Genomic DNA, 12,596 nt, shown 5'->3' with positions numbered 1-12,596 from the left:
GAAGAATCTCAAAACTAGGAACATGGCAAATTGTTCGATCTAACAGACATCACTTTTCATGCGCCTGATGACGGTAAAAACCACTCATCGGATGTGTAAATGGAAAAGGTCGCTTAGAGGTGGCTGGATACTATTTATCATTCGTAGCGAGGGACATTGCCGTAAGAAAAGCATGTCCTCTAATGGGTGAAATGTTGATTGTACTCTATGATTTGCTTGAGCCATCTTATCAATATGAAGCATTTTGGAGAGAGTGAAAAGAGTGAGGCTAATGATAAATCTTTATCCAAGTGAAAAATACATGCACGCCCATCAGAGCATTCGAAGTCGAAATAACCATACTATCCTCCTTCAGTGCATGAAGATGGCATTTCAAAAACAGACAAAAAGTGTGCCACTAATATAAATATAAGTCATAAATCGAGTATAAAGCCTGAAACGTGAGATCGTTTTATGGACCGTTTTGAAGCAGTAAAGTTCATCGTTACTCTCTGTTTGATAAGTTTTATGTGAAATATATGCATTCTCTTTACATCTAAGGACAACAACATATCGTCTCAAATTACATCAATAAACCAATAACAGGTCGCTACTATATTGATGCTTTAATAAAAAAAAGCAAGTGACGTTATAGTTAGTCGGATGCTAAATGCAGGAAATACTTTAAAACAATTTTGTTTCATTTCCTTTCCACGCTAGCTAGAATCCGGTAGAACTAACAAATTGTTTCATGGAGGATAGTCATACGAGTGAAATATCTAGAAATATTTCATTGCATGCATAATGCATTCTTCATACACGTTTAAAACGATGTACATTGTTAAGCAAAGGGTATGATCAAAATTTAAGTAAAAACTACCATAGGAAAATTTGCATTATTTAAGAAAATTTATGATCCCTATTTTTTTTATAAATATCATTTGTTATAAATTTTAAAAAGGATGCAAAATAGATTGTATTTGCTCTTGCACCGGTTTGCATAGCTAATGTTGGGTAAGGTCTGCGTCCGGATACAGGATACAAAAAACGTCAAATAATGTTGGAATATACAACGACAAGATCGCGAGTATGGAGAAAAGCTTGCTCCATTTGTATCCACGACGGCACTTCTTCGCTCCGGAAAAGTTCTGAATGTTCCGAATTTCCTAAGAGTAATTCGATTTGAATTTCGGGGAGCATTTCAGTGAATAAAATGCCAGCGCTTGTCTTAGCAATTGAGGAGAAGAAAACAGTCACTCGACCACTGGAGCAATATATCAAGCAAAATTTGAATTTTATGAAAATTCTACCTACGCACAGATTTCGTATTTTTGCTCAATGAAGCAGTATTATTTCTGATAAACTAACCGTTTTTTGGCGTATGGTAAATCTAATTGAATTTCAACCTGCACTGTACCTGTCGAAGACGAAGTTACATTTTTTGAACAGACATCACAATCGCCATAGCTGAATAGTCTTTTTTATAGCAGTCATTTTTACTGCTTCGTTCTGATTCATGTCGTCATCCGCTCTGGACGAACCTATTCAAGGCACCCGTTGGTCTTGTTGGTGCCGCCCTGGCACGAGAACGATGACGTAATGTGTCTGGTGTTCTGTTGCGCATACGGCTTGTAAGAGTGTATAGCACATGCCAATAGCCGTGAAACTCACATTACTTGAATGGAAAAGTGTGAATGTTTTGTGATCCAAACGACAACTATTAAAATAAAGGGAATTTTAATTTAAGAGACCACACCAAACTTCGCAGCAAGAGTTTACAACCCTGTTTATTTGGGAACCAAACTGTTGATTTTTTCTATCGAACAACTATTCTAAGTCGTTCATTATAATCAAAAAAGGTACGAATGTTTTAAAGCATCAATAACGTGGATCCGATTACTACCCCAAAAGGCGGTATTTTTTTGTAACGGAATGTGATTCAAATATGTGCTACACTTTAATCCTCAGTTACATTTCAAAGCTGTTGTTAGATCTGGTTTATTCACGTTCAAATACTGAACTTTTCTTACTAGAGAACGTCCTTACTATAAGTCATAGGAAGACCGACCTCCTGGTTTGATTTCGAACGGTCAAAAATTATTCTTATAAACACAGTATCATTCTCAATGGGAGCACGGTTAGACGCATGCACATTTTCCATTCTTACTACACTGAAATCTCTCTGCCGATGAGCACCGATGGCGTGGAAACGTGCGCCCAATATCTCTTTCTCTCCTGTAACATTCTGTCTCAAGAGTTTTCCTTTCCGTCGTCACCGTCGACAAAAGCTTCATTCTTTCTTTCGCGTTCCCTCTCCCGCGCGTTTATGTATTCCTTTTATCTACTGTATGCTGTCTCTTTTCTTACTTTCGCTGGAAATCCATTTTACTTACACGTTCGGTCCACTGTCAGCAACAGCTTTGTGCCTCCCAAAGAAAAATTCACTCGGTTATTCCACGCCAACGTCGGCTTCGAATCCGGCCGTTCGGTTTTTGATCACCAGCACCCACGCACGCTCGGAAGAGTTTCGCTTTTCGTTTTTATTTGCTTTTTTCTCTTGTTTTAACCAAGCTTTCCTTTGATGAAATTGGCGACGTTACGCGCCTCATGCGATTTTCCTTATTCACTAATTTTCATGCACGTATTCCTCCACGCCATTCATTATACGTTCATTCCTAGAAATACGGGAATACACACACAAACACGCACACATCATCAAAACATAGCAGAAATTTACGCTGGGGAGTGGTATTGGACATGATTTTGAAGCAATAACCATCTTATTATAGGCTACACACATATTTTGTCATTTGAAAAACTTTCTTAAACAAAAGTAGCAAAAGAGGATCTGCAAGCAAAACACAAAAATTCGAATTCCTCAAAACTGAAAAACAGTACCACAGCTAGTACCAGTACCGAACGCATTCGTTACAGACTATGTTTTAACGTAAAAAATGCCATTGTTAGGTAGTCAGGTTTCAATCATGACCTGTTGTTATATCACTTGTAGTTGTGCTTCAAAAACATTAGTTACTCACTAAATACACCGATTTACATCCCATTAACCCATAACTGAATCATTTTCATAAGCAGGAAAAATAAGCTTTAAGGAGTACTGGCTATTTTTAGGGAAACACTTTTACCGCTTCGAAGGGGAATCTGATTCAACGAAGAATAAAATCGCGACAGGCCCAAACGACGTTCACAAACCATCCCACTACAAAGATTGAAATTTCGCCTTTGCGAGAGGCGACAGGGACTTGGAAAATTGTCAGGAAAAACACAGAGTGTGCTTTGCCTTTCGCTTTTATCCTAACGCTCAGAGCGATCCAATACCCCCCAAATATGAATAGAATGAAAGAGATAGAGCTTCTACAGAGAGCCGAAGTAAGAGGAAAGAATGGGAAATAGAGAGCTAGTACATGCTAGAAAGAGCAATGAGATATTGAGAGATATGAGAATCGAGAGCTTTTACGAAATCCTACGTTCAGAATTATATCGATGAAATAACAAAAGCTCTCTCTGGATAATCCATTTACATCAATTCGCACTAAGGAGCATAAAATAAATTTGCTTAACTATCGACAGTAAAACTTATTCACGTATGAAATAATTAAAAACCGCTTATCAATTATGCATATTTTGTACTCGAATTCATATAAGGCGACGACTAATAAAGTAGAAATGGCAGTTTTGATGTTGGAAATATTTGCATTAAAAATCTTTAAAAACAATTGAATGCAAAGTTCCCAAACTTCTTAAACACACACACGTTGACGCAACTTCAAAAAAATTACTTTAAGATATATATACTAGGCAATCATATTACTTTTTCTTCATGCAATATAGTAAAGTGCTATGTTTTGTGAATCATGAGAAATCATCAATTGATTCGTCTTAATTTTAAAGGATTAAAGAATGAATTTCCATATTACTTTTTGATTAATGATTTATTCCTTTTTTAACTCAAGAAAAATACGATAAAGTGAATCAAATGTAGGAGTCGAGTTTGGACCAGAAAATCTGGGTCTTGTAACGTAAATATTCAACAGAGAACTGCGCATAAGTTTGATATTTGGAAAGAGTTTAAGCTACTGAAATGCTAGCTGTAAACGCAGCTACCAAATGTCAAATGTGTCTGTTAGTCAATGGTGTCAGAAAAAAAATTAATGAAAGTGCGCTAACACTCTGTAAAAGTTAAAGTTAAAAAGGTAAAGTTAAAACAAAGATTTGAGAACTTGTTCTACGAGATATGGAACCATAAAACATCAACTTTGTGAAAGTATACGTCATGATAGTAATGTTCCATTAGCGCTGAGTGATTAGAGAGACCAAACTGTGCAGGCATCAATATCGTCATTAGCGTAGATTAGTTCATCGGAAAAAGAAGAAGAAGACATATTTTCGTAGGTGATTTAATGTTTAATCGAATAAACTTGATTAAACTAATCATAATCTTTGTAAACCATAAAGCTTAAAGTATTCTCTAGTTGTCACACGGTTATCTTATCACAATCCATAACATATTCTGAGTTCAAAAACTGTAGTATTCCGGGAGGCAATCGATTTTTCGTTTCTCTGTAATTCAGCTCTGCTGATGTGTGTGTTGACCGTGATATCAATTTCTCTAGTTTTATCAGCACAAGCGGCGACCAGTTCGAGGCTGAGAGCCACATCGGCCAATTTTTAAGGCCTCTTTGTTGTTCGTGCGAGCAAGATTAAATCCTCCCCTTCTCGTCAAATGATTATTTACAGGGTTGCGAGCAATATTTCGCACTTTAGTTAGTTTCTGCATTACAAAATTTATGATACGAGCGCCAGCAAGTCTCTACGCAAAACGGCGCCTATTTATATTTAGTCAGTTTTTGAAGCGATTCCAAAATGCTTTTCACTAGCAAAACGCTTGCTAAACATTATTCATGCAGTCTTAGTAATCCACGCTTACCCGTAGGAGGCATAACTTGCAAAATTGTTCGCTTGGCAAGATCGTGCTAAAGCATCGGTCGGTTATGCGCATGTTAGAGCAAGACCAGTGACGACCATCCAGTCGTCAACATACATTCGTTATTTACGGTTGGTTATCGTCCTTCTGTACTTCCATAGACGTAAATTGTGCCGTAGTGTAAACGCTAATTGTAGTTTTGAAAGACTTGCGAGTAGTATATATTTGTGACCATAAGCAAAATTTAAAATACAACCATGATACCCGTAGCCCCGATTCAGTAATGCAATTCTTGTTCGGCAGAAATGCCAAAGCACTTCTGCGTTGCAGTAACAAATCTGTTTTTAAACATATTTTCTTGATCTCTTTGCTTTCCCGCCAGGCTTCGTATATTTCATTCGCCCAGGATGACGGACTCAAAATACTTCACCACAACTAAGAAGGGTGAAATTTTTGAACTCAAATCTGAGCTTAACAATGACAAAAAGGAGAAGAAAAAAGAAGCAGTTAAGAAGGTACTGTGTTAGTTTTATTCAGCCGTGTTCGAGTTCTACAGTGACTATTGTGAGTCTATGTTACTCCAAATTTCTAGGTGATTGCCAGCATGACTGTAGGAAAGGATGTATCGGCTTTATTTCCCGATGTTGTGAACTGCATGCAGACCGATAACTTGGAGCTTAAAAAGTTGGTTTATCTATATTTGATGAATTACGCAAAGTCGCAACCCGATATGGCCATCATGGCAGTCAACACGTTTGTTAAGGTAAGTATTTGTTATTCAATCGTCTAGGCACATGCTCTATGCTCTTTCGAATCTTACCTCAAACCGAACTATTTTAACTTCTTGACTGTTCATGCCGTATCAATCTCATTAAATTTTTGTATGTTTAATTTTATAAACAATTGAGATTTATGTTTAATATTATCATTATCGCTTCTGTTGCTTCAGGCAAGGCATTTCATATCTCTTACTACTTGTTATTGGAAACCGTTGATAGACAGTTTTCGAAGTTAGAAACATTTGTGTTTACACTTCCCAATATTTGCATTGATGTCGGTAACACTTTTCTTTGTTGTAATGAAATGTTTTTGATGCAATAATGGATATGGAATTTTAGGAACGGTCTTTCAACAAAAGAAATTCAAATAGAAACAATTTAAATTGTGCACATAAGAGTTTTCTGTTGATGTCACCGGTATATGTACATCGGATATCTAAAAAAACAGTTAACTATAATTGTTGGTTTCACGGGCACGATGGAAAAGAAATCGTTATCTTTCACATTTGTTGTTTGTAATGAAATTCAGTTTTCAGCTTTTGCATTATGTTACGTTTATACAAGATAAAAAAGTTTTTTATTCTATTATTGCACACTAATCTATGAATATTGTTTTATGTGTATTTTTCTAACGTCGCCTGTGCTTAATTTTCCTATGTTTATTGAGAATTATTTGAAATATCAATAATTTGCTTCGCTTAGATCCATTGTTCTTCTGTCATTCAAATAATATATTCACTACAATGTTTCTAAATTTCTCTTCATGCTTATTATGACTGTTTCACTCGATATTTCAATATCTTTAATAAATTTTTACACGCTCATAGAACTAAACTCGGTATCTTTCTTATCTGTCTTGTTTTTTTTTATCTTCCACCAATTGCTAATGCCATCGCTCCTCTCCCTTTAAATAAAACTTTGCTCATCCGTTAAACGAATTTTTTCGTTTCTTCTGTCGAACCGTTTGAATCTACCACCTCTTCTATGATGAGATAACACTAAATCAAATAAAAATATAAAATCTATGTATTTGTTAAAATCATTGTTAAAAAACTATGTAAGGATTTGCCACATTCTCAACTCGTTAAGGTAATGAAATAACCAAAAATCATGCAAACAGAGTTGTTAGCTTTCAATTCAATATTATTATTTAAAGTTATGATCGTTTGCCTATTGGTTCGGTTTTTGGAAACTATAACTATTACCTTTATGTGTTGCAAACTTTTTCCCGAACATTTGTTGAAACAAACCTAGGTTTGGTTTTGAATCGATTTATCGAATTAGATATTTGCTTGTTAACATATAATAGTTGTTTGTGTAGTTCACATAGTCGACTGATAGCATATATGTTTAGATGCTAGTTTCACGTTTCAGCACACCGTAAAGCTGCAACAAATTTTTCGTTTCAAACTGTAATGGAAGAGAATGTTAGCTTTTAGTATTCATAGTACATTTTCATTCGTTCTTGGTCTTAAAATAGTTTATCTATTTTGTGTTTTGCTTTATTGCACATTACAACTTTAGATATAAGATGTTTTATCATTTATAATTCCTAGACGAAGCTTATTTTCGCAGGATTATTTCGGTGCACATGATATGCTGCAAAATTAAAATTTCATCTCGTGAAGTAGCAACACATATATTACTTAAAAATGTGTTTTTTTCGTTGCTCACTCTTTTCCTACATGGTGCTTGAACAAAATGCGTCTGTTGATTTCATGCGCGTTTTATTTGGCGTTAAATAAGTTATTTAATTTGAAATTGTATATAAAACCATATTGTTTAAATTTTTGTTTAATTTTTTTGAGAGTGCTTTTAGCTGGTTTTTGTTCATAGAATGTTTTGATATTGTTGCTGGCCGGAAGTCTTGGATCACCGTGAAATTAAACTAAAACTCGTGTTCGAAAAAATAGTAAAACCCAATATTTCATAATGCAGGACTGTGAGGACACGAATCCGCTAATCCGTGCATTAGCCGTGCGCACTATGGGTTGCATTCGAGTGGACAAGATTACCGAGTACTTGTGTGAACCACTGCGGAAATGTTTGAAAGATGAGGACCCGTACGTCCGCAAAACCGCTGCGGTGTGTGTAGCCAAGCTGTACGATATCTCCAGCTCGATGGTAAGCGAGAAAAAAAATCCACCAGACTAGCAATTGATTAATATTCGAATTTTCTGATAGGTGGAAGATCAAGGATTTCTGGATCAATTGAAGGATCTCCTATCGGATTCAAACCCAATGGTAGTGGCAAACGCCGTAGCTGCATTGAGTGAAATCAATGAAGCTAGTGCTAGCGGACAACCACTGGTGGAAATGAATTCTGCAACCATCAACAAACTGCTGACGGCGCTGAACGAATGCACCGAGTGGGGCCAAGTATTTATACTTGATTCACTGGCGAATTATACACCGAAGGACGAACGCGAGGCCCAATCGATCTGTGAACGTATTACTCCGCGATTGGCCCACGCTAATGCCGCGGTTGTGCTGAGCGCAATCAAGGTCCTCATGAAGCTGTTGGAAATTTTAGCCGGAGATAATGATTTTTGTTCAATGCTGACTAAAAAACTCGCTCCACCATTAGTAACGCTGCTCAGTTCCGAGCCCGAAGTTCAGTATGTGGCTCTCCGAAACATAAATCTCATCGTGCAGAAGCGTCCTGACATTTTGAAGCATGAGATGAAGGTATTCTTTGTGAAATACAATGATCCGATCTACGTGAAGCTGGAAAAGTTAGACATCATGATTCGATTGGCGAACCAGAGCAACATCGCTCAGGTTCTGAGTGAGTTGAAAGAGTATGCCACCGAGGTTGACGTAGATTTCGTTAGAAAAGCAGTTCGAGCAATTGGACGTTGTGCGATAAAGGTGGAACCGTCTGCCGAACGATGTGTTTCTACTTTACTTGATCTCATCCAAACAAAAGTAAACTACGTTGTGCAAGAAGCAATCGTCGTGATAAAAGACATTTTCCGCAAGTATCCTAACAAATATGAGAGTATCATTAGTACGCTGTGTGAAAATTTAGACACTCTTGACGAACCGGAAGCACGTGCTTCGATGGTATGGATCATTGGAGAATACGCGGAGCGAATTGACAATGCGGATGAACTGTTAGATGGTTTCCTGGAAGGTTTTCAGGATGAAAATGCCCAGGTACAGCTGCAATTGCTCACAGCCGTGGTTAAACTATTTTTAAAGCGCCCCGCAGACACGCAGGAACTTGTCCAACATATCCTTTCACTCGCCACACAAGATTCGGACAATCCTGATTTGCGTGATCGTGGATTCATTTACTGGCGCTTGCTTTCGACGGATCCGGCCGCAGCGAAGGAGGTCGTTTTGGCCGACAAGCCGCTCATCTCAGAGGAAACAGATCTGCTTGAACCAACACTGCTAGATGAACTGATCTGTCACATTAGCTCACTGGCAAGCGTATACCATAAACCCCCAACGGCGTTTGTAGAGGGGCGTGGTGCAGGTGTCCGGAAATCTCTCCCGAACCGTTCGGCGTCCGCAGCAGGCGAGGACAACACCTCCGTGCCGGAAGCCACTGTCATTCCCAACCAGGAATCATTGATTGGCGATCTGCTTTCAATGGACATTGGGGCTCCTGCAGCTCCAGCTGCTCCGGCTCCGGCGAGCAGCAACGTGGACCTTCTCGGAGGCGGACTTGACATTCTGCTCGGTGGAGGTACTGTTCCGGCTAATGATACCGCACCAGCATCAACTGCAGCTGCTGGGGGATCGGCTGCTGGAGGGTTACTTGGCGATATTTTCGGTATTGGCCCGGTGAGCAGCACAAATATGATCCAGATTCCGAAAATCACCTGGTTGCCGGCAGATAAGGGAAAAGGGCTCGAAATTCAAGGAACGTTTTCTCGTCGAGCCGGACAAGTATTCATGGACATGACGTTTACCAACAAAGCAATGCAAGCTATGACTGGCTTTGCTATTCAGTTAAACAAAAACAGTTTTGGACTGGTTCCGGGTGCTCCATTACAGGTAGCTCCGTTACAACCTTCACAATCAGTGGAAACGTCTCTCCCTCTGGCCACAACCGGACCGGTTCAGCGGATGGAACCACTGAACAACCTGCAGGTGGCTATCAAGAACAACGTAGACATTTTTTATTTCGCCTGTCTGGTGCACGGAAATGCGCTTTTCGTTGAAGACGGACAACTAGATAAGCGCGTTTTTCTGACAACCTGGAAAGAGATACCGGCTGCGAATGAGATGCAATATAATCTGCATGGTATTGTCGGCACGGCGGATACTGTTGCCGCAAAAATGACTGCTAACAGCATTTTCACTATCGCAAAGCGTAACGTAGAGGGCCAAGATATGTTGTACCAGTCACTCAAGCTGACAAATAATATTTGGGTACTGCTGGAGCTGAAGTTATCGCCCGGAAGCTCCGACGCAACACTCAGTTTGAAAACGCGTTCCGTTGAAGTTGGTTCGATCATTTTTGCAGCGTATGAGCAGATTATTCGTTCTCCATAAATTTCTCCAATTTCACAATGCGTAGAATTTAATTGAAAAATTGTTATATTCCAGTAGAATGTAAACGCTAAGCAAATATGCAATAGGGTATCGTTATGAACATGAACATATACAAAAAATGTCTGGGAATACCCTTTCTCTCCGTAGGGGAAGAATAGTTATCATGCAAAAGATCTATTTAAGAAACTATACTATTCTACGATGCAATTGTTGTACTCATTCATAGTGAACATCATAAATTTGAATATATATACTAATAAGCGTCTATCTTCGTAGCTCAAGATAAAAATCGCAAGATAATGCATAAAATAGTAATGATTTGATATGTAATGAGAGTCCAAATAACATCATGCGAAACAAAATAAAGATTATTCCAACGTATATACAAAAAAATGAAAAAAATGTTGTGGGTTTCATCGTTTAGAAATAATAAGATTCATTTATTAGTATTGCTTATTTAAACAGTTCAATTCATCACATTATATGACATGGGGAAAGTCGTCAGGTGTTCGATAGTTCATAAAAATCGTAGTTTGCTTGCCATATCCTAAATGAAAGCGATCCTGATCGGTTTACATTGCTGTTTGATCTCTAGATGTTAGTCGTGAAAATTGACTCCTTGAAGGAATAGAACATGTGGTCGAAATTTGGTTGTTTTATGACTTAACGATTCAATTTTATTTTTATCACCAATTTTCTCTTATTATCTTTTGGTTTTTTTATGGGGTTCATAAATCCTAACAAATGGCCTCGCTGCAGACACAAAAGCTTGTATGTTTTTCAAATCTGTCTTGATGAATAAAGTTATAAAAATACGATTCGTCTGATGGAGAGCTAATTAAAGCATTACACATCAGTTCAAAAGACCATATGCAATTGCGGTTACATTCTCTCTTATTGCAGTCTGTTCATACGCTCAACATACAGTTCGTATAGGACCTTATTTTTCGTAAAGTAATGGGGATTTTCTTCAGCACTTAACACTGGGCAATATTCGCCTAGAATTTCTCCGTTGATCGAAATCGTTGATGCTGGACTGGTGCTACCACTGTTGGCTGGGATTCCAAGTGACCCGTTACTGCTACCGTTGCTACTGCTGCTGTTACTGTTGCTGTTGGAACCGCAAGCAGCCATAGCTGTGATGAGGTGATGATTGTTGTGCAGATTAATAGAACAAGATGTTGCCGTGCCGTGCAGGTGATGACATTGGTGGGGCACACATTCATGTTGCTGGATCTGGCTTGTCACAAAAGGCACACAAGCTCCTACTACTTGCTCGGACAACACACTCCCAATACTGTTTTGGTTATTGTTAAGATGCAAATTGTTAATCCGTTTCGATAGAGGCATGAATTCGTTCTGTTCCTCTTCGCGAGATCGCTTTCTGGAGGGAAGAAAGGATTAATACACAAATTATAATAATTACTCGTTATCGATCCGTAGTGATCATCAACAGTGGGTGCAGCTGGTAGCATGTAATCGCCGTGAAGCATGAAGAATACGTTGCGCATAAACAAAGAGCTCTAACTTATTTAGCATTACTCTGTCTTACCTTGTGTCTACAGGTCCTGCCATTGTGCGTTTTGATTATTATAACATAGATGTCTTCGTATCATTTATGATTCACAAAAATCCAATAACTCAGGTAAACTGGTAAAATAAATTCTGAAGATAACAAGATACACAGTAAAATTGTTAATAATTCTTATATATCCTTAAATCTTCTTGCTTTCTAACTTAGTATAGATGGCAAAAAAATCCTGTGCTATATTTGTGTGTTAACAAGGATGTAGCAATTGAGGCAATCAAATTAAACGTAAATATAACAAGACTGTAAAAAGTCCCTACTTATATTTGATATTTGATAAACACAGTTTATCTATGTATGTAAACACCCTAAATTGCCACGCGAAAAGAAACCTCTCATAATACGATATTGCTTAGTGCACAATGAAAACGTTTTAAGACGTGCCTCAAGTTCAGTGTATTACATTCTTAAATCAGATTTTTACTAACAGTACTAGCCAGAAAAAAGAACTTTTCCACTCCCATGCTACTTTAGCAGAAGAAAATAAACTGATAAATTGTATCCCTAGTACGTTGGTCGAAAATTGAACGCACAAGAAAAAACTTCGCCCCAAAAAAGCTTTACAAGACACGCATTAAAAAAACAAAAGAAACTAATATATAAACTGTGTTTATGCTCACGCAACACTCGCACTTCTCTCCACGCATATGATATTCTCAAGTGATTCCTTCTGACACAGGGAAAAGCATCAACATCAGAATCTAAGACAGTGGTGAATATATCGCATGTGCAATGCAAGTGTATATATATGGATTCAAAACAGCAATACTTTCTTCTAAATCTATAATATTATTGAGTA

General features: G+C 37.9%; 2 protein-coding genes across 2 annotated transcripts; one reads left to right on the top strand and one right to left on the bottom strand.

Moving 5' to 3' along the window:
• Positions 1–4,137: 4,137 nt before the first annotated feature.
• On the top strand, positions 4,138–10,659 carry LOC128721463 (AP-1 complex subunit beta-1). The gene is made up of 5 exons (XM_053815220.1): positions 4,138–4,190; positions 5,304–5,436; positions 5,514–5,684; positions 7,639–7,824; positions 7,885–10,659. The coding sequence occupies exons 2-5, from the start codon at positions 5,329–5,331 to the stop codon at positions 10,207–10,209; spliced, it is 2,790 nt and encodes a 929-aa protein (XP_053671195.1). The 5' UTR covers positions 4,138–4,190; positions 5,304–5,328; the 3' UTR covers positions 10,210–10,659.
• Positions 10,660–10,845: 186 nt separating this feature from the next.
• LOC128721465 (uncharacterized) lies at positions 10,846–12,340 on the bottom strand. The gene is made up of 3 exons (XM_053815221.1): positions 12,226–12,340; positions 11,762–11,874; positions 10,846–11,593 (listed from the first exon to the last, which is right to left on the bottom strand). Exons 2-3 carry the CDS (start codon positions 11,782–11,784, stop codon positions 11,104–11,106), a joined length of 513 nt encoding a protein of 170 aa, XP_053671196.1. The 5' UTR covers positions 11,785–11,874; positions 12,226–12,340; the 3' UTR covers positions 10,846–11,103.
• Positions 12,341–12,596: the final 256 nt, after the last annotated feature.

The sequence above is a fragment of the Anopheles nili genome, chromosome 2 (genome assembly GCF_943737925.1).
Source record: "Anopheles nili chromosome 2, idAnoNiliSN_F5_01, whole genome shotgun sequence".
Taxonomy (NCBI): domain Eukaryota; kingdom Metazoa; phylum Arthropoda; class Insecta; order Diptera; family Culicidae; genus Anopheles; species Anopheles nili.
This window is presented reverse-complemented; position numbering and strand designations above follow the sequence as displayed.

What these genes read in the sequence shown, in the direction of transcription:
- LOC128721463 (XM_053815220.1), top strand. Translation starts at nt 5,329, where the DNA reads ATGACGGACTCAAAATACTTCACCACAACTAAGAAGGGTGAAATTTTT. An exon ending in CAGTCAACACGTTTGTTAAG is followed by an intron (nt 5,685 to 7,638) that starts GTAAGTATTTGT and finishes TTCATAATGCAG; the next exon opens with GACTGTGAGGACACGAATCC. An exon ending in ACGATATCTCCAGCTCGATG is followed by an intron (nt 7,825 to 7,884) that starts GTAAGCGAGAAA and finishes ATTTTCTGATAG; the next exon opens with GTGGAAGATCAAGGATTTCT.
- LOC128721465 (XM_053815221.1), bottom strand. Translation starts at nt 11,784, where the DNA reads ATGGCAGGACCTGTAGACACAAG. An exon ending in GCAGGACCTGTAGACACAAG is followed by an intron (nt 11,594 to 11,761) that starts GTAAGACAGAGT and finishes TCTTCCCTCCAG; the next exon opens with AAAGCGATCTCGCGAAGAGG.